The 26850-nt window shown below is 46.1% G+C and overlaps 1 protein-coding gene across 1 annotated transcript in view; it reads left to right on the top strand.

Annotated features, from left to right (window-relative positions):
- The window catches only part of LOC119442197 (DNA-directed RNA polymerase I subunit RPA2-like), a 62585-nt gene extending 39147 nt beyond the window's left edge, over positions 1-23438 (top strand). Inside the window, exons 20-26 of the mRNA XM_037706976.2 lie at positions 4339-4577; positions 5909-6050; positions 9867-10023; positions 10442-10567; positions 16222-16349; positions 21614-21778; positions 23109-23438. Of these exons, the coding sequence (XP_037562904.1) occupies positions 4339-4577; positions 5909-6050; positions 9867-10023; positions 10442-10567; positions 16222-16349; positions 21614-21778; positions 23109-23306 (1155 nt within the window). The 3' untranslated portion in view covers positions 23307-23438. The remainder of the gene's footprint in view (positions 1-4338; positions 4578-5908; positions 6051-9866; positions 10024-10441; positions 10568-16221; positions 16350-21613; positions 21779-23108) is intronic.
- Positions 23439-26850: the final 3412 nt, after the last annotated feature.

Raw genomic sequence — 26850 nt, 5'->3', positions numbered from 1 at the left:
TTCTTTCTCTCTCTCTTGCTCTCATTTTCTGTTTCTCTCTCCCAAGCATAGTGTGTGCCACGCGCATGCTCTCCTTCCCTCTATTTAATGACCCATGTCTAGGCAATGCACGGCATGGAGAGGAGGCGAAGCACATGCCACTTCGTGAGGTGGTTGCTAGGCAACGCGCGGTGACGCCATCGTTCAGCGAGGTTTTTTGTTAATGCATTACGGACTGACGGTCGGCTTAAACAGCTCCGCTGTTAAAAGAGCGAAATAACTGCAGAGTTCAAATGCTGGCACTGCAGCTGTATATGTAGTACAGTTAAACCTGGATATAACGAAATTGACAAATTCCCGAAAAACTTCGTTATAAAGAGGATTTCGTTATATGCAGGTTCGACACGAAAACTCGGAAAAAGAAATGCTTACCGTATTTACTCGATTCTAACGCGCCCTCGATTGTAACGCGCACCCGTTTTCCGTTTTCGTCGAAGCACTCATCCTTGGAGTGTCGCACCAGGCACTGGATGCTTGGACGCATGTCATTTCGCACAAGCGCGAGGTGTCGAATAGTGAGCGACACGATGGCGTCGTAGCGTCGTATAGTGTCACCTAGTGTCAGCTTAGTGAGGTGAAGCGCAGAGACTTGCGCAGTAACCAAAGAGAGGTGCTGCCAGCGCGTTGAAAAAAAAAACTTTTTTTTTCTTTCGGCAACATCAACTGGAAAAGGAGAATACCGGCTTGGCGGGCTAGGCCAGCTGCAGCAAGTGGCGGGATCAGGTTTGAATGAATGGAGGGGGAAAGGTCACGCCCGCAGCGGCAAGATCTCCGGGTCGAGGGATGCAGGCCCGCCTCGTGAACACACGCACGCGCGCACGCACACGTGCGCTCGCTCTCACCTCGCAGTCGCCGCAAATTCAAGCGCGCCAAGCGCGACACCGCCGCTTCGCATTCCGTCGTGGTGGAGAAGGTGCTTCCGGTTGCTGCTCACGCAAAAATGACAAAATTTGGTGTGAAATCTCTAGGTTGTCGGCGGGGAAAATTCGTTATTTCGAGGGGGTCTCCCGCTGCCACTTTGTTACGTAGAGGTCTCAAATATATGTGTTTCTATGGAGTAACGGCGGGGAATAGAAAAACTTCGTTATATCCAGGAATTCGTTATATGGAGGTTCGTTATAAGCAGGTTTAACTGTATAGAAGAAAACCTATGTGGACGTGCTGAGTTTGCCCAAGTCACTTTGAAAACAGGATTATTGCCGTTGACCAAGATTGCGTTGACGAACTGAGCTCTTCCAAAACACTTAAAGGGGTAAACAAAGATGTCACTCTCTCTGGCTGCCTTGGTGGTCAAATTAGCATGTTGTTATGCTGGACTAGTCTATAATATTCAGTGGCGCACTTTAGTGCACTGTAAGGCTTCTGAAAGTTTAGCTGTCCTTACACATGACGTTTGTCATTTGAGTAGCTGTGCTGTGAATCAAGCACGTATGAAATTTGGTGTCGGTGTATTTAGTCGGTAACTGTGCCTTCTTGCGTTTGGCAATATGTCAATACCTCTGCCAACAAGTAACATGGATGGACCAACTAGCCTTATTTATTGCCTTCTTGCAACTTCACATTTCTATATATGCTGAATGTTCCTTGCTCAGCTCAAATGCCAGTAGTAGCTATTGTGGAAACACCTTGAGTGCACTGCTGGTAATTTGCTGTGCAAACTAAACTTCCCTGCTTTAGGCTTGCATTGCGAGTGAATGGCATATAGGCAAATGGTGCTTGCTTTTCCTGTTGTACTTGCCTATTACCTTATTGGATTCTTCCTAAGCACAGAGCTCTGTGAATGCCAAGTGCATATTTGCTAGAGAACATATTCTCCACAGTCATGCTCTTATTTGAAGGCACAGATCCTTGTTCCAATGACTTCACTTGTTTGGTGAACTTGATTGTTCTGACCTGCAGCTGTTTGTATATGGTCATTGTTCGTGTAGTTCGGCTGACAGAATTGACAGAAGCCAAGTTCATATGTTTTCGTACAAGAAATTGGTAAGCAAGAAATAATATGGATGAAAGAATGGAAATAGGCAGAGCGTGCACCGTCAACGTCTTTGGTAATAGAAAACTGTGCGATTGATGACCCTGCAGATATAACTGTTAGTTGTGGAACGGTATTTTGAGAGAATTATGTTGAATTCCAATGGTAGATCCAGATCAAGTATTTCTGCTCTGTGTGGAGCAAGTCTATTCCAATGGCAGAATGGGAGCGTGAGTTGTGTGTTCCAATGGCAGATTGGGACCAGCCGCCGATTCCGGATCGCTCTGTGGAGCAAAAATATCTGCTCCGCCGAAATCGGCAGATTTCACCGGAAGTCCGCATGACGTATTTCCTTCACCCGCCTCTGCTTCCTGTCATGGTCGCCTGTTTCCGGTCGCGGGCAGTAGACATGGAAAACATGGACCGCATGGATGCTGCGACGCGCCGTGCGCTTTTGTTCATGCTACTAGATAGTGACAGCTCCGACTCGGACACAAGTTCCAAGTCCAGTGATGATTCTACCGACAGTGAATGTGACGCTGCTGTGTGTCAACGGGCGTTTGATGTGATGTTTCGCCTGCCTGCAAAGAGGCTTAAAGTGATTGGGTTCGTCGAGGATGTCGTTCGGCGATATTTGGACGACGAGGTACCGTACAGCCCAAGCGCGCCAGCACGTGCGATGCTCGCGCGAAATACCAGAAGGAAAACAAACCCAGAGAATGCTGGGACGATGCACATAAATGGATGGATGCTATAAGCATCTCCTTCGAAGCGGTGTGGTGGGCTGCGCCACCAAGTTGTTGTTCTTCTCTCTATTTTACCTCTAGTTCAGCGCCCTCTCAATTCATTTTCGTGTACTAAGTGCCCCCGCGGGAGCGTATGCATTCCATTCGCAGATTTGGTGCGAGCTGGTGGGAGCGATCCGAGTCGGAGCGACGCGCTCCGTTCGTGATCTGGCCGAGCGCTCGCGATCTGCCATTGGAATTCAACATAAGTCTCTAAGCTGCAACTGTTATGGTAACATTGTGCTTTTTGTGTCAGCAAACCTGTTTCTGTTGACGTACCTCTGACTGCAGAGTCTTCTCTGCTTCATGTCTGTGAGTCTGCAAGCTCTACGCTGGTGTCCCCTGCACTTTGGAGTGTGATAAGGAGTGTGCCTTGACTAACCATTGTTAGATGGGTGACACGTGGAATCCACTCCCTGCAGCATAGTTTCCTGTATATCATATAGTGTGGTATCAGCATAAATTCAAACACAAACAATTCCAAAACTACTCCAATGCGTTGTTTTGTTTCTGGGTTCACCCACATTTATAACATTGGCTTAATTGAGACTTCAAAACATACACTCAGGACTACTAGTACTTTGTATTTAGAAACCAGCTACACAGCAATTACACACCGCCCTATCATGTAAATACAGCGTGTCCATAAAGTCATGGTGCACTTTTGACCAGTCACAGGAAAGCAACAAAACAAGATGGAAATGTGAAATCTTGACCAAATAAAAGGAAAACTCTCCAAGTTTCCGTAGTATGATGTGTAAGGGTGTGCGCACACAGGTGTTGACGCAGCACCATGAATTGCACCACACAGGTGATGGCGCAGTTGGAATTGTATGCAGTGCCACAATTTCCAGAAGGTGTCATCTTTCAACATGATGGCGCTCCTTTACACTACGCCAGCATTGTTCATGAGTTTCTGGATAGAACATTCTCCCAGCGGTGGATAGGCTGGGGTTCTGTCAAGCCATGGCCACCACGGTCCCCAGGTCTGATGCCATTAGACTTTTACTTGTGGGGTTATGTGAAGCAACATGTGTACAGTGAACGTATACAGTGAACGTATCAACGACATTAATCATTTAAAGCAGAGAATCACAGACGTTATTTATTCTGTTACACCAGACGTCCTTAACCTAGTGGGGGAAGAAACTGAATATAATTTTGTGTGTAGGGCACCAAATGGAGGCCACATCTAACTGCACCGAACAGTTGTGAAATTGGAGAGCTTTCCTTTTATTTGGTGAAGATTTCACATTTCTATCTTGTTTCGTTGATTTCCTGTGACAGGTCAAAAGTGCACCATGACTTTATGGACACACTGTATGTGTTACAGGCATTCAGATAAGTTATTTCCTCTTTGCATTTCAATTCATGCTGATAGTACGTGTCCCCCTTCTTTTTGTCCTGTTCCTTGTTTGTTGTCTGATCATTTGTGAGCAAGGTATTTGGAACCAAATGTGAGGTCACAGAAGTTTCTGCTGCTTTGAAAGTTTACTTCTAGGCTCCAGTGACAGATCCATTTTGTCCTGTTTTCTCCCACAGGGCTACGATATGGAAGATGCTATGGTGCTGAACAAATCATCAGTGGAGCGGGGCTTCAAGCATGGCTCCATCTACAAGAGCGAGGTAGTAAACTTGCGTGTGCTAGCCGGTGATGCAGGCAGGCAGGTGTCGCTTGTCTTTGGGCGCAAGATGACTGACCGGCACCTTGAAGACCACATTGACCTCGACGGTTTACCTTACATAGGCACCAGAGTGGAACACAACCAGCCGGTTTGCAGGTGGGAACATACATCACCGACCACAGGTTGGGGTAGGAATCTTAGTTGTAACTGCTGTATGTCAACAAATGGCCTAGTTGAAGCATAACAGATAGAAGTGCATTCTCGAAGTGCAATAAAATTTATTGGACTTTTCAGTGTTGTGTTGCCATGCCCCGACGCCCTTTACACTGAAACTAAAAATATATTAAAAAAATTAAAGAAAAGTTAATGATAGTGATCTGTACTTTTGAACAGCTGACTCACTGATTACAAATTAAGCATCTTGCTTCTGTGTTACCAAGTTTGAGATTGGCCCTATGTATTTTTCAAATTACCAAAATTCATGCATTCATCTTGCATGTACATATACAAAGCAGTTCCATGGCGACTGTGTGTTCGCACATTTCAATGAAGGTTGTGATGTGTGTGGAGTGACCTGCTTCTGTGATTTGCTTTTGGCGTCGGTAGGAACAGTTGCTTTTTTTTTTTTTTTTCACCCAAAGGAGTAGCGTCATTCGAAAGTGAACTGTGTAAAAATGTACGGAACCTGGAAAAAAATGAACATGGTGGAATACTGTATTTACTCGCACAGTGAACACACTTGCATAATAAATACATTCCTGACATTGCTCTTCAAAATAACAATTTGTTTCCGCACTGCTAATAATCGTACCCCCAACTTCAGTACAGTGCAGTCTTGCGAACCAATGGCCGAGCTGTAGTTTCCTGGTTCTCTCGCTCTGGCTGATGATATAATAGCGCATGCCACCGACAGCCACCTTTTGGCAGAAAAGTTAGTGCTGTTTGCCGCGGTGCCAGTGTGATAATCTATTAAAACAATGTTTAGACAGCTGTGAAGCTAGAACTGAGTAAACCGGTCACCCATACGTTAGCCGTATCCTCTTCGCGATTTGACATGTTATGGTAGTGGTAGTTGTCAGCACTGTCAGCTGACAGCAATAGGTGTTTCAAGTAATCATCCCTCTGAGGTGTCCAAGATACCTCGTGAATTAATTACCCACTCCATGATGCCCCTGTACACCCATTGGTACATTTGTCTACCCTTTCCGTAGTTGTGTCTCTTCAGCACCTTTCAAGAACGGCATTCAAGGCTGCAGGGCAAAATGCTGGTGTTCAAACGGCATTATGATATGCAAAGTGTGTGCATATGATGATTCTGTGTGCATTGCTAATATTTTGTAGTTACTTTAGGTGCATGGTCAAAAGTATCTGTCATGTCTTTTGTTATGCAGTGGCAGCAGAACATTCTTTCACATTATTGAGGGTACATGAAGCTATAGGTCACAAAAAGTGGGTAGCCATTTAGAACACTCATTGTTTCATTTCAGCTTCATCAACATTGTGACCGGGGAGACAAAAGTGCATAAGTACAAGAACATGGAGGCTGGCTACATTTATGATGTAAAGCTTTTGGGCAATGACACTGGTACAGACCTTCTGCAGGCCATCTGCATCACCTACTGGATCCAGGTAAAATGTGCTGCTTTGAGGTAGCATTTTTGTCAATCATAACATAGTGTTGTTGAGATTTGGCATAGGGTAATACCAGAGTTTTTTTTTTTTTTTTGATTGGATTCATTTTATCTTATTGTATAGTACAGAGGAATGCATGACCATTGGCATTACTTGTAGGCACTAAAATGGCGGATGACACACTTGTAATAAGCGAGACTAGTTAAGAACTGTTGGTGCGTTGAAACACATGGCAACTTTAGATGTGGCTGTTTAGATCCTTGACCTAGATCTGAGAAGGTTTCCAAGGTTTCGTCCGCAATGGTTGCGGCAAAAAGTAGTTTCGTTTTGACTCAATGCGTGCGTTGGCCGCGCGCCTTCAGAACCGCAAGGTCTCCATGCATGATTGCGTCGACAGCGGCCACGGTTGCGGCAAACAATAGCATACCTGCCAACTCTCCCGAATTGTCCGGGAGCCTCCCGAATTTTGCTCACATCTCCCGATTGTATGGAAGCGACTTCAAATCTCCCGAAAAGTAGTCGCCACAGCACAGCGTATTTTTTATTTTCGTTCTGCTTTCTTTAGCGCTACCGTATCGCTATAGCCATATTACGCTTTGTAATATAACCATGCGAGAAAGCAGCGCGGGAGCAGTTAGTCACCAGCATGCACCTTGAATTGTGGTAGCGGCCACCGGCACCACCACGAACGCGAGCAACCGACAGGTGCTTCCATATGGGATTTTCTGGATTGGCTCGTCTCTGGCTGGCTCACGCGTTTTTAGCAATCCAATGATTAATCAATCGTAAGTGCGCTACGCTTTTGGCTTCGTCAGGTTGTCGAATGAAGTGCGGAATGCCTAATTACTCTTTGTTTCCCCCAGTTTAGTTAGAGCGATAGATGGCACTTTCATAAGCCAAGAATAAGTACTTGCAAGTATTTATGATATCATATGCGACTGACTTTCCGTGCTGTGTCACTTCGCGGAGAGGTGACAAGTATGTACTCTCCACCACGTGCGCTGTTTCGCACGGTGGCAAACATTTTTTTGACCCCCCCCCCCTTGGGAGGCGGTCTCCCGAATTTTATTGTTGCTAGGTTGGCAGGTATGCAATAGTTTAATTTTATTTAATGCAAAGCTGTCGAGGATGAATAGCACCGTCGACATCGCGATGGGCGGCGACCTGGCGACACGGGCGAAAAAATAATTGGGATGTGTGCGCGGTAGTGAAAAACGTGTCTCAGATGAAGACGCGCGCCGCGGCCGCGCTGTGAAGGAAGTTGCGAGACCTTCGCCGCTGCGAGCGCTTATCAGTCACGAGATGACGAGAATTGTAGCTTCTTCATTGCGTTTGTGCAAAATAGAAACAGAATTTGCTGATCCATTCAGTAGATAAAAGCGTGTTGACGTAGTAAGCATTTGTTTATTGCTTTCTTGATACCCTCGATAATTCAACATTCGGTTAATTCGGTCATTTTTTGCGGTCCTGTGAAATCCGAATTAACGAGCTTTTACTGCATTCTATTTTTGTTGGAGCTCCTGGCTTTCAGTTTTAGGCCCTTTATCTATCAAAAGGAAGTAAGCTTAAGTTGCCATCTGCTTTTGTTTGCATACTGTGTTGATGCTGTGGCAGCTTATCTTTAACTGGTCATCATAACAGAGGAATGTGCTGGCTTCGTTCTTGGGCTCGTTCATAGATGTTGTTATGCATTAGTGCTAACGAAGAATTTATGGCCATCCACTCCATGCTCTTCACTGCTAGTGGAATGTTATTAAACAAAATGGTGCTTTAAATTGGCCCACAGGTTCTGCTGCCACAAGATGCTATGACTTGTGTGCAAAGTGCATGTAAGCTTCTGTCAGAATATAGTATATATACTACTATGTGCACTTAATATACAATCAGCAAAGTTAACTATGAGCCATCTAGAATTTGGTCCCTGCAAGTTGCAGCAATTCTGGTTAATAGATGTACAGTAGAACCCCGCTGTTACATTCCCGGGTGATGCGTTTTCCCGGCTGTTACGTCGTTTTTGGCCGGTCCCGGCACAGCTCCCATAGAACCCAATGCATTGGTAACCCCGCTGTTACATCGCAACTGTGGAACTGTTCCCGCATCATACGTTGCGAACTGCCACACCGCGCCGGCCCGAGCGGCCATTTTGGCTTTTCATGTTGCTTGGCTTGTTTGCTTGACGATGGCATTGGCCGCCCAAAGTGCCGGGGGCGACACTTATTACGTATTTTCGGTTTCTGCCAGCAAAAGTATGGCCTTTGAGATCCGCATTTGCTATCTAAAGATGGTGTCTATGACGCGTTGCAGCCCTAAAATTGGTTTTGGCTCATAGATGTTCCGTATAAAGTCCAAGGGCGATAACGCCGTCGCCGCGTGCTGTATGCTTTCTTTCACGCGCGAGACACGGTCGTTGGCTCCCCTCGCACACTTTCACTCGCACATGCAGCGGCGCTGTATGCTGCATGTGTGAGTGAAAGCGTGCGAGGGCGCCGCTGTATGTGCGAGTGAAAGCTTGCGAGGGGAGCCAACGACCACGTCTCGCGTGCGAAAGAAAGAAAAGCAGGGAGGAAGCGCGCCTCCTTCCGTTGCGCTCGAGGCACCGGCGAGGGAGTGAGGGGGGGGGGGGGATAGCGGGCAGTGTTGTGCTCCGGCATCATACTGCGCGGCGGCGCGCGGTCGCGCGGGCCGTATCTTGAAAGCGTCTGCGTGGGGGCAGAGTCTACGCAGTGTAGGTGCGTCGGCGGCTCGTAGCTTTGTGCGTACTGCGTGTTCTCGGCGCTCAGTTTGTGTTGAAACGATAGACAACAGCACGAAGGTCACTTCGCTCGCTTCTGCAGCGGCGCTTAACTGCCCAGATAACTGCACGTGTCCGCGCTCATCGAGTGTGATGTGTTCATGTTTGCCTGTGGGCGCTGACACCATGTTTGTTAATTAGTTAATAAGCAAATGTTTGCAAGTTTATACGGACGATAAAACTACTATTCTTACTTTGCATAGCTCATCGCAATCGATACTTCATCTGTCGGGCGAAACTACTTTTTGTGACACGTAAGAATTAAAATAATATTGCGTGCAGTTCAACGCTACTCTCATTTCTCAATTTTTCCTGTTTCCTGGCTGTTGCGTTTCCCGGCTCTTACGTTTTTTTTACGGTCCCGTGAGAAACGTAACAGCGGGGTTCTACTGTATATGGGTTCTGGAGACAAGGCAAACGTGAAGCAAAAACATTCATTTTGGTAACGAGGTCAAATAATTCTTTAGGAATCAAACAGACTAACATAAAGCTGGAAAATATGAAGCGTCTCGCCACTTCGCCATGGCACCCACGAATCAACTGTAAACTGCCGCTACTGCTTCTTGTGCTCCACCTTCGTCCCGCAGCTACCTATCTCCCATCGTCGCCAAGCGACAACGGGAGATAGGTAGCTCTTTATATAGCTTTTATATAGCTTTTATGTCGTTTATATAGCTTATATTGTTTATATAGCTTTTATATAGCTTTTATATAGCTAGATAGGTAGCTCTTTATATAGATAGGTAGCTTTTTATAGGTAGCTTTTTATAATGTCATTGTTAGTAAAACCCCATCTGGTAAAATTCCAGGAAAGCAATACTTAGTACAACAGCAGATTGCGTTACGTGCCAGGAATCCATACACAGTGTAACTCGGTGGTTATAGCATTCTGCTTACCAGTTCAATGCCCTGGCCGTACTTATTGTATGGTTAGCTTTGTTTCAGTTCATGGTCTTCCTGAGCAATGCACTGTTGATTAACTCTTCAGTATGCTGTCTTTGCTTCTGCTGAACTTTGTGCAGAGGAACCCGATGATTGGTGACAAATTTGCCAGTCGCCATGGTCAGAAAGGTGTGTGCAGCCAGATGTGGCCTGTGGAGAACCTGCCATTCACTGAAAGTGGCATGACCCCTGATATCATCTTCAACCCCCATGGCTTCCCCTCTCGAATGACCATTGGTGAGAAGCATTTCTGGAACTGAATGTCCTGCCCTAAAATCTCATAGTGCAATACAGCACTGCAGAAGCTGTAGCGAATGTCTTTTTACTCATTCATATGCAACAGTCCAGAGTAGTAGTGCCCCCCCCCCCCCCCCCCCTCCGTGAAAAAGTCTATTACTAGTGAGAGGAAACATGGAGGAATATACAGTGGAATCTCGTTGATAAGATCTTCACGGGAACCAGAAAATAAAATGTGTCATCCAAAAATCGTATCATCCAACGTATTATCCAACCGAATCATATAGGGAAAAGAAAAAGAAATGTATTATCCCGAAAAACATATGCAGAATCATATCAACGAGATGCCACTGTAGCTCTTCGTCTCTCATCAAGGTGTACTTGCATTATAAATTTTTTTCTTTATTCTTTTTTTTAGGCATGATGATCGAAAGCATGGCTGGGAAGTCCTCCATGCTTCATGGTGTTGTGCATGATGCAACACCTTTCAAGTTCTCTGAAGATCAGCCAGCATCCGAGTACTTCGGCGAGCTTCTTCAAAAAGGTGCGATGCTTTCACATAAGACTAATACGCGAATATGCATAAACTTGAACAATTGCTCTGCCATGTTTCCAACTGAACTTGCATAAGTTCTTTAGCATCAGAGGCATGCCTCATGTACGTTCAGTACTGTGAAAGTTCGATGATACGAATCTCACGGGGTCACGAAAAATATTCGTATTAGCCGAAATTCGTATCATCGAAACGATTAAAACTACAGTCGAATCTCGATAACTCGAACTCGAAGGGGCTCGAAAATTTGTTCGAATTAAAAGGACGTATTTTTGAAGTATTCGTGCACCATAGCACGATGCACGAACGGTGCGAGTCGTGAAATATCGCGGCGAGCAAGCGCATAGCAAGCGCGGGCCACGAAACTGCCCAGGCCGGCTAACGGTCGCTTCCCGATAACGGCAGAAAACGAAGCTTCTGGGAGCGGGCGGCGCGGGCACACGGGTGCGCGCGGAGACCGTCGAAGGTGAGAGAGGAGGGCGGCAGGGAAGCGGATTTGGTCGCGTCAACTCCGCCGCTTCTGTGGCTCCCCTCGCCCTCCCTTTCTCCCTCTCAACTCCCTCGTAGCTTTCTCACCTTCGACTCCGTGCGCACATCTCCGTACTCGCCCACCGCCGTGCTGGCGCCAGCTTATTTTAGCCGCTCCCTGAAGTTTCGTTTTCTGCCGTTATCGGGAAGCGAGCGTGTGCGGGCGTAGGCAGTTTCGTTGGCCCGACTGCGCCTCCGCCGCTGCTTCCCTCTGCGCTGCTGCCGCAGCGTGCAAGGTTAACATGCGACTAGAAAATAGAGGAAGCATAGAGGATAAGGGTTCACTGCCATTTTATCCGCGTGGCTGAGACGTCGGCACTAGTGTTTGCTAGAATACGGTTGTCTAGAACACACTAGTCGGCACGTACACGCTTGTTCCGGCTCGATGCAGAAACGGCGACCTTGCAGTTTAAGAGAGGGTGAAATTTCCGCCGCGGGTTTTTTTTTTTTTTCCCCCGTTCCTTCGCGCGCTGCATTGAGGGGTCTCTCCTGAGCTTTTGCTCTACGGCGGTGTCGGAGCAATGCCAGTTGGAGGCGCCGCCGCGTGATTTGGCGCGCTGCTAAGAGCATTGTCGGTGCGCCGTATGTTCGAAATAAGCGTGTTCGAATTAACGAGATTCGACTGTATCTAAATTAAAGAGTCAGAGGTGAACTCACTCAGGCACATGTACGTAAAAAGCATTTATTTCTTGAAGAAAAAGTCTCTAATGTCCTTCTATCTTGGTAAACAATCCTATCTCGGTAGACATAGCTCGCTGCGACTAGGTAAAATGGCGCAAACACAAAGAACGCGGCCCGAAGCGTAGCAGCCACTCTGTCCGATGGGCGGCTGCCGAAAAGGAGGAAAAGTACAAAAGCGCCACTGCTTCAAACTCTCCGCGCCCAGTCGCGGAGCCCGCGCTGTCCGGCGCCGCATCCGCACCTCCGCACCAAAAGAGAACGGGAGAAAGCGCGTGACTGCGCGCTGTTCTCTTTCGCGGCCGTCGGTGGGGGCGGCGTTTATTCGTATCAACCGACGCAGGCCGGAAATCGATTCGTAACAACCGTTCTCTAGCACGTTGCAAAGTATTGGGGCTCGGCCGGGACCACAGAAAAATTCGTATCATCCGGAAATTCGTATTAGCCGTGATCGTATCATCGAGCTTTTACTGTAACTTGTTGTACTTGATGTCATGCCACTGATTTGAATAATGCACAATATGTGTTTGCACTTCACGTGATTTTTCTTTCTATCTTTTTTAATTCAGACAGTGCTGTTCATGTAGCAATGTAGAATTCACATACGATATGTTTATTAACTTTATTATTAATATTATTATTGGTGGTGGTGTTGTCATTGTTGTTATGGTGTTGGTGAAGAACTTGATGTAAATTTTTAAAGCATGTGCAATATTGTCGGTGTACAGATGTTTTGGTGCATATGTAAAGAACTCACGGCAGTCCAAATATCCAGAGCCATCGTCTATGCAGTCTTTTATGGCTCACAGCAGCACTGGGATGTTAAACCCAATCAGTTATTATTAGATATAGATCTATATTCTATAGTATTTGAGCTTTGGTCGCTGTATATATTGTAGGTAGTTTAGCCTGCATACATTTTTACTTTGTTTTAAGCAACCATAACAACCCTTTGCTATAAGTTGTGTCTGCAGCAAAGGGTGTAAGAGATACAATTGTAGTTATTTCTGGAAAGCTGAATAAATATTTAATCTTTTGGCTGGGTGATTGGACAGTCCTCTTTTGCGCTAAGCATGCCATGAGTGATTACCTTCATGATTTCATAGAACTGGGCACTGATGACAGAGCCATCAATTTGGAAAAGCATAGACATTCTGCTATTCAAAACCAAGTGAAGTCTGATGCATAAATACTGCCTCAGACTTGCTAACACACTCGAATACACTCATACCTCGATGTAACGAACTGAGATATAAAAAAGGTTCTTCACCTACATCAGTGTGTAACAAATATATGCTTATAAGGAATATTGGGTATAATGAAAGTAGCTTCGTGTTGGATGTGACTTTGTTAGAAACAAAGTCACTAGGTTGTATTTGTGTACATTATTGTAAACTTCTGTGAGTTTATAAAGTATGTTAAACTTTTGTCAACTTTAACTTGCAAATTTCAAACTATTGGCTAAGATGGAAGATTTTCATGGCGCAGAGCTAGCTGCCATGAGCATCGTGTGTATGTAACTCGCCTATCTCATGTTTTTCCTGGTGAAATTTGGATATTTTGAAAGCTTGACTGACCAGGAAAGGCTGCTACTTATGGGTATTCCTTGCATTGGGCAAGCCTCAGCACCTAGCACATATTGTATTGAATTGAATGAACTTTAATTCTTGTCCAAACGAGGGGAGACTGGAACTAAAGGCACAAAGGCCTGACAGAGGTCTCCGCCCCCACAGTTACAACAGCGGCGATAACCAATGCAAATGAATACATATACAATGTACATACATCTCGCACGAGAGAACAAAATTTCAGTAACAATGAAGCGTGAGAGAACAGAATTTCAGTAACAGTTACAACATTTGTTCATTGTATTGAGTAAACCACAAAAAAATATTAGCACAAATGGTATCTATATAAACATTTTATGTCATACAGGCATACGTACAGATGTGAAAGAAACAAAATATCAATAATTAGTGAAAGCAATGTCTTCGCCGAGTAATAACGCACTAAGCGCTTTTTTGAACGAACTTTCACAAGTGCTAAAATTTAACAGTTCTCCTACTTTGTTCAATATTTCTGTCGATTGATATAGGAATGTTTGATTTCCATAATTTGTTCTTGTTTTTGGAAGGTGCCTTGGCTTTCCGGCGTAGTGGGTAACGGGATATTTCATCATTGTCCGTTTTGGTGAATAATTTTTGTTTATGTATGGTGACCAGAAGCTTCTTATAATATATTCTGTCTGCTCGAAGAAGGGAGTAACGCTGGAATAATGGAGCTATTTCAAGGTGTACGAAACGGCCATGGTAATTGCAGTACATACGAAAGATTCGTTTCTGTAAAAGAATTAATTTGTTGTAGTTTGTTTTTGAAGTTGTACCCCATACCAAGACCCGGAGCAGAGTTTAGAGTAAAAGAGAGCATTGTATAACTGTTGTTTGAGCCAAAGCGGAATTAGATGATTTATTCTATTAATGGTACCGACAGATTTAGAAAGGTCATTGCAAAGCATCCTTATATGTGAACCCCAGGATAAATGTTCATCAAACAATACGCCTAAGAATTTTTGTTCTTGGACATGGTTTATTGCCGTTTCATTGAAATAAATGTTAATCTCATTGGGTATGTGCTTGTTATGAGCTCTGAATAAAATGTTTGTTGTCTTTGCAGTATTTAATTCTAGACTATTCTCTCTCAGCCAAACGGATAAGCGATTTAGATACGCATTAAAAATATTAGTAAGTTCGGAAGTGTCATTGGATGTAAAAAATACGTTGGTATCATTGGCATATGTTGCCAAGTCAGGTGAGTCAGGTATTTGTACAATATCGTTTACATAAATTAAGAACAATAGTGGGCCCAGTTTCGAGCCCTGAGGCACACCCTGCTTTATAGGTAAAATGTCAGAGGCAATAGAATTTATCTGAACAAATTGGTTTAGATTCGTTAAATAACTTATTATTAAATCATTAGCGACACCACGTAGATTTCTAATTTATGTATTAATATTTTATGATCAATGGAGTTGAAAGCCTTCTGTAAATCTAAAAAAAGACCAAGTGTAACCTTCTGTTTTTCAATGTTCTCGATTATTTTATCTTTGATATCTAGAAGGGCTTGCTCTGCTGACCTATTTTTTTGGAAACCATATTGGTACCTAGAGATTACATCATGTTTAGTCAAGAAAGACCACAGCCTGTCAACCACGGCACTTTCAAAAAGTTTTGAAAATATATTTAAGACCGATATTGGCCGGTAATTTGAGACTTGATCTTTTGCACCACCTTTAGGATTGCTGTTATTCGAGCGGTTTTTAGCGCACCAGGAAGAATTCCTGAAGATATTGACAAATTGACAATGTAAGCTAGAACGACACTTATTTCGCCTGAAACATATTTAATCGGCTCCGGCCGAATTCCGTCAGGTCCTGCCGAGGCTGTACACTTCATTTTGTCTATCAGATTTTGCATCTCAACACTATCTGTGGGTTGCAGAAAGATAGAGCTGGTCACCGGCGGGATAACGATTACATGAACCACGCTTCTTTGCCTCCTCTCGAAGCACGTGATCCAGCTTGTACAAAATGTTCGTTCATGCTCGTCATTTGACTTTTGTTCAGCAGTTGTATCTGTGACGCGCAACTTGACTTTCTACTCGTTATTTTATTGTTTTCTACCTGTTATTTTATTATTTACAGGTATACAACCTGTAAAAAAAATGAAGGGGGGTGGGAGGATGTAGAAAGAAAGAAATTAAGACATTTTCCGCTGCTGTCAGTATCTCTCTTTTTTCTTGCTGAAACTGGGGTCAAAGTCAAATGAGATGACAGGGCATCAGTGGGTAAATCAAGGGAGCAGAAAGAGGTACAGGGTAGGAGGGAGCTTTTCCAAATGACATGGATGTTGGAAGAGGTGCCATCTCTTGCCGAAAACACTAATTTTTGATCCTCTCTTGGGGAGGGTAGTGAAGGCAGCACTTCGTGTAAGAATTTTATCAACACTGACAGTGAACCATACTTTGTCTACATTACTGCTGTCCCATTAAAAGCAATGATCGATGATCGTGCATGTGCACCACGAGCATTATTGTGGTTGGCAGTGAGCTGTCTGAGCACTCTCTGGAATCATGTACAGCCTAAGTGTTATGCCCAAGAACAATGTCGGAAAGATATTCAAATACTTCATCAACATGCTTTGTGTCATTATATGTTGTGCTTCTATGTGCGCGCAGCCTCTGAATGATTGTCCATTTTTATAGGTCAGCACACTGAAGTGTTGCTCATCTTGAGAAACTGGCTAGCTCAAAGTTTTGCCTGTTTTATAACTTAAATTAAACAAAAGCTTACTGTATTTGCTTCATTAGTGGTCTGAACATGTATACAATATGTGTGGACATATTTTCGACGAAAGCTGTGCATTTTTTTGTCTCCTTTGCAGCTGGCTACAACTACTATGGGACTGAGCGCATGTACTCGGGTGTGGACGGCCGCGAATTGGAAGCAGACATCTTTTTTGGAGTTGTCTACTACCAGAGGTTGAGGCACATGGTGGCTGACAAGTACCAGGTGAATTTTTTTTGTGGCCATCTAGTGTTCCTGTTTCTAATTTTGAAGTCCTATGTGAGTCATTTAATGGACACATGTGTATCAAAAGATAGAGCAAATAGGTCTATGCGCATGAAAAGTTCATTCTAGCAAGCATTCTGATGAACTTGTGTTGTGGTGGGCTCAATATCGCCAGACTTGAAGAGGCACAGGTGACAAGCTAAAGGATGTACAGACAATATGTGAACACGACATATTGCAGCTATTCTTGTCAGGTTTCTCTGCCTGCAGCTACTCTTGACATGTTTCTCTGCCATTCACATTGTCTGTACAGCTGCCTGAACTGGTCTTGTGACCTGCTATATTAGCCTCGTGCGTGATCGATGGTGACTCCGGTGACGTCAAACGGGGACTCGTCTTTGTTATCTGCTACGCTCCGGCTAGAATAACTTACTTTTCATGTGTTTGCTCACACTCTATGTGCTTGCGCAGCACGGCTCTCTCCAATTACTATCTGTATTTTTCTTTCTAGTATTAGTTTTATAAATGCTAGCATTAGGAGGTAGCCCAATGGCTATGGCATTGCGCTGCTAAGCTCGAGGTCGCTGATTTGACCCCGGCCGCGGCGACTGCATTTCAATATGGGCGCAATGCGAAAATGCTCATGCATACTTAGATTTAGGTGCACGGTGAAGAACCCCAGGTGGTCTAAATTAATCTGATGCCGTCCACTACTGTGTGCCTAATAAGTCGTATGGTGGCTTTGGCACATAAGATCTGATTTTTTTTAAATGTTTTTTATAACCACAGCCCTTGTGGGCAGGGACACGACCTCGGGACTCAGTCATAAAACATGGCACCTAGTGAGTAAATAAGAGTCCACGCAGCTTTGGAAATGAAGCACAAACGCAGGGCCCATTCGCATTGTAGTTGAATACAAGTGTTACATATCGCTCATAATTCTAGTCGCTTGATGTTATACAGTCGAATCCACTTATAACAATATTCAAGTGGCACGAAAATTCCATTGTTATAACCGATAATTGTTATAACTGGGTTGCATGAAAAAAAAATCAAAGTAGGGGGATGGTAGAACTGTTGTGAGAAAACTATATTGGCGGGGGAGGGATTGTGTTGACTCATTTAGCTCTTTAATTCTGCTTCGTGCCCGGTCCGATTGCGTGTAACAAGTTGCGGTTGTTGGCGTTCAAGAATGGCACTGCTATAACAACTGCAAAGCGGGGTCACAGGCGGCAAGTGACTTGCGAGCTCCACCGAGGCATCGCTTGGGTGGCCTCAGAAGGGGCCTTTTAAAAAATACGAGAAGGTTGCCGTCGCAGCCTCTCAGCTTGAGAAATTCAGAAGAAACGCTGGGGCGAGATCGCCACAAGCATCTCGCCACGTACTTCTCATTGGCTTGCAAGATAAAACCCCATGTCCGTCAGCTTTGCTTGCTTTACGCGAAGCTTGCCGAAATCCTTCGCTCGCGAAGTTCCCTCGCGAAAGAGGGACTGAGTCATTTGCAGGGCCTCCTGCGAGGACAATGTTGAGGCAGCCTGTTTTACCGCGTCATCACTGTCGTCATTGTCGCCGTCGCTATCCGATGCAAGCATGTTCACGATGATCGCCTCATTAGTTAGGAGCACTTAGTTTCCAGTGCGCTTTCTTTTCACTGGCAACATCATGCATTGCCAGTGGATCAGCCATCTTTTGTTTCGGTGGCGAGTCAAACGAGGCTGAGAAACCATGTGGCCCGGAATGCAGAAGTCGGTGAACATTTTATGATGCCTTTGTATGTCCCCTCCTTTTGTTTTCTTGTGTGTTTAGCACTCCAACTACTTATTCAGTCAAGTACAGCAAATCTAGACTTCTCAATTTTCTTGTTTTAGTTTACACTTACAGAACAAAATACAGTAAAACCCCGCTGTTACGTTTTTCACGGGACCGTAAAAAAAGAACGTAAGAGCCGGGAAACGCAAGAGCCAGGAAACAGGAAATATTGAGAAATGGGAGTAGTGTTGAACTGCACACAATATTTTAATTCTTACGTGCGACAAAAAGTAGTTTCGCCCGACAGCCGAAGTATCGATTGCGATGAGCTATACAAAGTAAGAATAGTAGTTTTATCGTCTGTATAAACTTGTAAACATTCGGTTATTAACTAATTAACAAACATGGTGTCAGCGCCCACAGGCAAACATGAACACATCACACTCGATGAGCGCGGACACGCGCAGTTAAGCGCCGCTGCAGAAGCGAGCGAAGTGACCTTCGTGCTCTTGTCTATCGCTTCAACCCAAACTGAGCGCTGAGAACACGCAGCACGCACAAAGCCACGAGCCGCCGACGCACCTACACTGCGTAGAATCTGCCCCCACGCAGATCGCTTTCAAGATACGGCCCGCGGGACCGCGCGCGCGCCGCCGCGCAGTATGATTCCAGAGCACAACGCTGCCCGCCACCCCCCCCCCCCCCCTCGCTGGTGCCTCGAGCGCAACGGAAGGAGGCGCGCTTCCTCCCTGCTTTTCTTTCGCGCGTGAGACGCGGTCGTTGGCTCCCCTCGCACGCTTTCACTCGCACATACAGCATACGTCGCCGCGCGCCGTATGCTGTATGTGCGAGTGAAAGCGTGCGAGGGGAGCCGACGACGGCGTTATCGCCCTTGGACTTTATACGGAACATCTATGAGCCAAAACCAATTTTAGGGCCGCAACGCGTCATAGACATCATCTTTAGATAGCAAAAGCGGATATCAAAGGCCATACTTTTGCTGGCGGAAACCGAAAATACGTAATAAATGTCGCCCCCAGCACTTTGGGCGGCCAATGCCATCGTCAAGCAACCAAGCCAAGCGACGTGAAAAGTCAAAATGGCCGCTCGGGCCGGCGCGGTGTGGCAGTACGCAACGTATGATGCGGGAACGGTCCCACAGTTGCGACGTAACAGCGGGGTTACCAATGCATTGGGTTCTATGGGAGCTGTGCCGGGACCGGCCGAAAACGACGTAACAGCCGGGAAAATGCAGCACCCGGGAACGTAACAGCGGGGTTCTACTGTATATTGAAAATGTGAACTAAGCAAAAGTTGTCGCCTGTTTTTGTTATGTGATAGCACTAATTCTCATGGCTGGACAAACCTCTCCCGCAAAATGTAGTACTCGCTACCCATGGCAGCTGCCGAGAAAGAAAGGGTTATGCTGAGCCTACTAATATGCAGGAGCGAGCTGTGTCATGGTGGAAGTAATTAAGGTTAATTAAAAATATCTTGCAAAGGTGAGCACTGCAGCACAAGGCTACTTAACTTTGTATTGGCCACTAATAAGTATGTTCATCTTTCTGTCAGATGTTCCAGATTGCATTTTGCTGGAATGCCGCTATAGAGCTGTGCATGCATTAATGCACCGCAGCGACCACCTACCGTAAAAACCGGAATATAGCTCGAACTTTTTTTCAAAAAATAATTACGAAAAGTCGACCCTCGTCTTATATACCGGACATTGGCAGAAAAACTAGAGAAGTCTTGCAACAATGGGCAGATGAAGTAAACAGCCGCCTTCGCCATCGCATTCAGGCTGCTTTTTCACATTTTGTTTCGAAATGAGTGGAAGCCGACGGCAATTCACCGTCGCCTTCAAGAAAAAAGCGATTGAGTACGCGGAAGCCCACGGCAACCCGCCGTGGGCTTCGTATCGTGCGACCATCGACCCGCATATTTGTCAGCACCTTGTCATCACGGCACGGAGCAGCATTTAAATAAATACATTCACCATTGTGCAACCGGCTGAGTCGCATTTGTTTAAGGGGAACACAGGACACTTCCAATAAAAGTCAGCGCTTGTCCTTTCCTGTCCATCCTTATTTTACAGTGTTAGTATACATGTGGCCATGTACTAGTATCGGCAAGGTGGAACATCAAGCCTTGTTACGTCTGCCAATGAGTTCTTGTTTTCAATCTGTGACATCTCTGGCTATTGCATTCTGCTGCTGGGCACAAGATTGCAGCTGTGATTCTGGCAAGGACCACATTTCATTTATTGCAGTCTGCAAAAGAGCTCATGTAGTACAGTTAAACCTGCTTATAACGAACCTCCATATAACGAATTCCTGGATATAACAAGGTTTTTCTATTCCCTGCCATTACTCCATACTCTATAGAATCACATGTATTTGAGACTTTTACGTAACGAAGTGGCAGCGGGAGATCCCCTTGAAATAATGAATTTTCCCCGCCGACAACCTAGAGATTTCGCCCCAAATTTTGTCATTTTTGCGCGAGCAGCAACTGGAAGCACCTTCTCCGCCGCGACGGAATGCGAAGCGGCAGCGTCATGCTTGGCGCGCTCGAATTCACGGCGACTGCGAGGCGAGAGCGAGTGCACATGTGCGTGCGTGCGAGTGTGCGCGAGACGGGCCTGCATCCCTCGACCCGGCGATCTTGCCGCCGTGGGCGTGACCTTTCCCCCTCCCTTTATTCAAACCTGATCCCACCGCTTGCTGCAGGTGGCCTAGCCTGCCAAGCCGGCACTCTCCTTTTCCAGTTGATGTTCATCACAACTTTAGTGTATTGGGAGTATATCTTGAGCGATAGTTTTATTTCTGTATGAAAGCATGAGGTGCGCGGTACTGTAAAGGATTTATTTTTCCTCTCTTTTGGTCACGGAAAACGGGTGCACGTTACAATCGAAGGCGCGTTAGAATCGAGTAAATACGGTAAGCGTTTCTTTTTCTAATTTTCGTGCCGAACCTGCATACAATGAAATCCTCTTTATAACAAAGTTTTTCGGGAATTTGTCAATTTCGTTATATCCAGGTTTAACTGTATACTTAAATTTAGGTGTATGTTAAGTATCTTTAGATAGTTGAAATGCATACTCCCAACCACAAAATTTTTCGAAGCACGCATTCTGGGAAAAAGCTTTTTTGCAACCAGGGCATCTGCCTTCGTTTCAAAAGGTGCCATGAATAGTTTCACATAGGACCACCACATTGTTCACCAAAACTTTAGGCTCTGTGTAGAAGTTGCGAAGAAACGTAACCTTTTCTTGCATTTCATGTACTGAAGACTTTTGCAGTCAGCTGCATGTGCTTCTGGAGCATTCCACAATGGTGCCCCTTAAGCCCAGTGTGAAGTTTTGGATCCCCAACAACCACCATCACTATCATTTGAGGGCCAGCACTATTGAGAGAGAACTCTGTTGTGGCCGGTCTTTCTGAGGACTAGACTAAATCCATGCAAGATAACTGGGTTCCCTTGCATCAAACCACCACTGGCTGATGTTTGCGCAGGTGCGAACTACTGGTCCTGTGGACACGTTGACCCACCAACCAGTCAAAGGACGCAAGAGGGCCGGAGGCATCCGTTTCGGGGAGATGGAGCGAGACTCTCTGCTGGCTCATGGTGCATCATTCTTGCTGCAAGACAGGCTGTTTAACTGCTCTGACAAGTCTCTGGTATGGCAAAGTTGAAGATGCTGTGCCTTGTTACATTTGCCACATTGTGCATAATACAAGAAATTCTATTAGGCGGATTTGTTGGATGATACTGGGTGCCTTGGTTGGAAAGTGCAGCAGCTTATTCAGAAAATGAAATTAATTAGTCTCAGGGACTGGCAGTTTTCAGGTTCAGGTTTGATCAGCTGCAGTGGCTTAGCGACTATGGCGTTCTGCTGCTGTGCACGGATTCGCAGGTTCAGTCACTCGCTGCAACAGCTGCACTGTAATGGGGGCGGAATACAATAAGGCTTGTGTAGTAAACTTAGAGTGCCCCAGGATGTTGAACCCCTTATGAAAAAAAAAATTGCTGTATTGAGACTTTATTGTACAATTATTTGAGAGCAGATATATTTTAACTACTGACAACCACCGATTTTCCGGTCGTCCGATTTTTCTGACATGTCTGATAATTCAGACGCCTTCGCGGCACCACTACGTACCCCATAAAGTCAATGTATTAAAACGTCTGAAATTTCAAACGCAAAATTCCTTCGCCGTCCGAATTTACGGACATTTTGCCATGATCGCAGGTCCGAAACCCCATTAATTGAAGCCGCCACCGCCGTCATTTTTATTCTCTCGCCGCCTCGAACTGGCGCTCTCGCACGCAGATTCACTGGCAGCCGTAGCCACCACCACGACAACACTAGGCCTAGCTGCTTCGACATTCTCTACAAAGCTTCTTGCTGTTCGGTGCCGTTGTTGAAACGATGCGCCGCTTTTAGAAATGGTGCCGACTCCACCTTTGTAATCCTCGCCAATGGCTTCGAAACTCGAAAAGCATGGCGCGTTGCAAAATGTCAGTTCTCGAAAGTCAACTTCTCCTCAATACAGTAATGTTGCGCGGTGAAGCATCCAGTAAGTATTGCGGTGAAGCATACCATGAGTGGGAAGGGGCAGTTGTCACAGGACATGATATGTTTCCCTCAATTATACACGCGTGCACCCGCTGTCTTCTATCATAGCATGAGCACCGAGACGCCTATTGAGTGTACTGGTAAGCCTTTAGAGCTATTTCGGACGTGCCTGTGGTTATTTGAGCCATTGGGGCACTAAAAGGCATGCATGCATTTTTTCGGACTGCCCAATTTTTTGGACGTTTTCGCGGCCCACAGGGAGCCGAAAAATCGGACGTTGACTGTATATGGGACAAATTATAACCTTGACTAGACAAACCGAAACATTGCACTTCAATAATCATGCAACATTATTCATATGTATCTTATAAAGCTTTGCATAATTTTATCTCTTGCTGCTAACCAGTGAAATTATGTTTCATTTACTGCAGGCATATGTGTGCAGCAAGTGCCAGAGCATGCTGTCACCTGTCATTGACAAAGTGGAGAGTGATGTGGTTCGCAAGTGGACATGCCCAACTTGTCGGACTGGGGATTTCATTGAGATCATCAGCATACCGTATGTGTTCAGGTACCTGGTTGCAGAACTGGCTGCCATGAACATTGGTGTCAAGCTCCAAGTCAAGTGATCGTGATGATGTCCTAGCCATGAGTCAAGACAAGACATTCATGAGTTGTACATAGAAGGTGTGCATGGGTTGTACATATGAGGTGCAAGTGGAAGTCACAAGATGTGTAAATAAATGATGCAATGTTAATTACTGAGTACCTCTTGTAAAATATTTTTTTCATTGCCTGTCATTCTTGCAATGTATGTGGTGAATAACACGAATGACCACTTGGCTGTGTAGTTGAAAACGAAATGCAAATGTAAATGAACCTTGATGTAATGAAGCCGTACTTGCAGCGCCGAACGTTGTTAAATTTCATATTTAGTCTAGTCACGTTTTCTATCTTATAACACTAAAAATTACGTCACATTTCTTGGAAAAGTCCTGGTGGCAGCACCTTGTCAGTAAGCATTTATGAACAGAATCCTGCAAAGAACACGACCAAAATAATTACGGAATAAACTAGGAGGGAGCATTACCTCACCCAGCCGACCTTCATATGCGAAATCTCCATAAAGCCACCTCCTGCTCCTTTTCTCTCTCAAAAAGTTGGCCCAACATGTAACCCTACGCTCGGTGGACTTGGCCAAGTGTGCCTCGTCCCCTGTAGGTTTGGCTGACGCACACTTGTTCAGGTGATTTGGCTACTGTTCCATACACATTTTCTCCCAATATACTTGTGCAACTTTGGTTATTTATTGCAATGTAAATATTGTCTTCGTTGCTATATGCAAGTTGTGTGCTGAGCATGGTGGTGGTGAGCATGGCTGTGTTTGCTGAGCGTGTGCTGAGCATGGCGATGGAAGACACTAAAGCTTACTGCATGATCATTTTAGAGCGAAAGCTCCGCTACGCCATGTCTCGCAAGGTCATTCATTGCGTCGCAATGACCTTGAGCTGCCGGAGCGCAAGTGTGGCAGGTGTGACGTCACACCACGTGATCCGCTGCAAAGAGGCGTCGCAGCTGCGCTCACGAGCCTCGCCACTGCGGTAGCACGTGACTTGGCGGGGGTTTAACGGCTGCTTCGCCGGCGCTTGGTCGCCCAGTCTCGCGCGACATGGATTGGATGGCGCGTTGGATGGGCCGTCTGTGCATATGCTTCACTTCAAGCGACAGGCTGAATCCAATCATCCAATGGATATAGCTAGATGGCAGGCTGCGAAATCTGAAGCAAAGTTAAAGTTGGCGGCTGAAACACCGGAGCAAAGAGAGGCTAGATTAGCAAAACTAAGCCAAACAGACTTTTTGCTCGTGATAATGATGTTTACTAGAGTTATACCAGGGTCCTTCATTGAAGGACCCTGGTTATACCTCAGCCAATCTTTTTTGGCTTCACTATTGTTTGCGTGGCACTCCCACTTGACATAAATGCAGTGCTGTTCTCTTCTTTATTGCAGTAGCAATTACATGGACACTCTAGGCGAATTTTGGCCGACGCCGCGATGGTCTTTATGAAGTCCAAGTGCGATAAGATCGCGCGCCGTTTGCTGTGGGCGCGAGGGAAAGCGTGCGAGTGAGCCCCGATGTTGGGCACGTGATCTCGGGGAGGAAAGCGAACGTCTCTAGTCCGTGGCAGCGAACGGCATTCGCGCGGCTTAGCACATACGCGGCCCGCGCACCATGGAGGAAATCTGAGGCGAGTGCGAAGCCTCGAGACGGCTGGTGGCTTCATGCGCGCTGTCTTCCCACCCGCCTAATGTTGGAGGTTGCGTTATCTCAAGTTTCGGAGATGCGACGAAGCGAGGCAGCACGAAGCGTTCGCGCCCTGCCTCCGGCGCTCTTCACCGCGCCAGCGTTGTGACAGCGAGATCTGCTCATGTTTGCCTCTGCGGCGCCTGCCACTGGAGGTCATACTTGTTAACTTAAAGGCTAAGTGAATGTTTATTGAATGTTTATTGCAGTTTACACGGCCGAGAGAACAACGAACCTTACTTCGTGTGGTTGTCTAATACCCAAGACTTGGCTGTCGCTATCAATGCTCCGCATTTCGATCTACAGTGCAACTCTTTTTTTATTAGTGTGAAGCTGCACAGGCAGATGTAAACACTTTGAAAAGTAAAACCTCGTTAATTCGGATTTTGCGCTACCGAAAGAAGTGTCCTAATTAACTGAACGTGAAATGATCGAGGGTATCAAGAGAACATCATCACGTGTGGTGACTACGCAGTTCTAGAGACATGCGCACCGAGTCAACGAAACTAGTTTGCCACAAACGCTGCACACAAAACGGGGGTCTCTATCGACGTGGTCACTTATAGTGATTACGCGTTTCTGCAGGCACGCGGCCAACGCTCACCGAGCCAAACGAAACTGCTGTTTGCCGCAACCGCTGCAGATAAAACCACGGTCGCTATCGACGTGATCATGGGTGGCGGCTACGCAGTTATGAAGGCACGCGGCGGTAAACTCATGAATAAAGGCACAAATAGGCACGTAGTACACTGATCGCACGAAGCGTTCCCGCTATTCGCGTACGGGGCTTGATTTACGCTGATGACCATGGCGATGCGTACTCCATCGCTTTGTTTCGGTTAGACGCTAGCGCCGCTTTTGCTCTTCTGCGTCGGAAATTTGACACGCTCCGATGGTTGTCGGAATTAACGCGTGTGCGGGTTAATACGTCCAAATGAACGAGTGCGATGCCATTAAATAATGCACACACCTGCCGTGACCAGGGGACGATTCGCGCAATCTCGGAGGCCATGCCGATACCTATGCGCACCGACCGATATCGGAGGTCATAGCCGGTAATGTCGGAGCTGGAGAGGGTTGGTGCCGTGGGCTTTCCGCAGTGTCTTACTAGAGTGTACTAGATTGGGGGAGTGGGTCCAACGAAGGCTCTGCGCTGAAGCATTTAGGGAAAATCCAGGTGGCGCCATCGTCACTTTCTTCCGAATGAACGGCCCCGCTCGCCGGCCGGAAGTTTGTCGCGTCGGAGACTCTACAGCAGCTGCGTGGAGCTTTGACAGGCGGATACTCGGTGGCGGTAACACAGATTATTCACCACCGATCTAATGTAAATAAAATGGAAAAAGAGCGGCGGAAAGAACGCAAACGACGCACCAACGATGGTGCGTCGAGCAGACGACAGCTACTCGCCCGCGAGCTCGCCTCAGCCAATGAGCACTGCCGAATGAGCCGGAGCCAACGTTTATTGGCCGGAGATCAGAAGAAGGCGATGGCAGCGCCGCCTCATTTTCCGCGTTTTTTGCTTCACCCTCGGCGCTTGCCAAGGCGTCCGCTGGACCCACTCCCCCATTCTAGTACACTCTAGTCTTACCATGTCTGGCCATAAAATCTCCGTCAGGCCGATACCCGAGATAGTGGGGCTGCAGGCGCATTTACTTGCCGATAAATGCGTTAAAGGGGCTTTTGACAATAAAACAACGTTCGCTATCTGTTGACAATGCTGCCACGAACACGCGAGTCAAATATTCCTCATCTGCATGCAGCAGGTAACGCATATAATCGCATAAAGGATCGCTTGCTCTCTCCTGCTGCTTTCGAGGTCCCTTCTATCTTGCCGTCGTCAATTACGTCATAGCCAACGCGCAGCTCACA

Source organism: Dermacentor silvarum, chromosome 2 (assembly GCF_013339745.2).
Source record: "Dermacentor silvarum isolate Dsil-2018 chromosome 2, BIME_Dsil_1.4, whole genome shotgun sequence".
Taxonomy (NCBI): Eukaryota; Metazoa; Arthropoda; class Arachnida; order Ixodida; family Ixodidae; genus Dermacentor; species Dermacentor silvarum.
The sequence above is the reverse complement of the archived record's forward strand: the minus strand, read 5'-3'. Positions and strand labels throughout refer to the sequence as shown.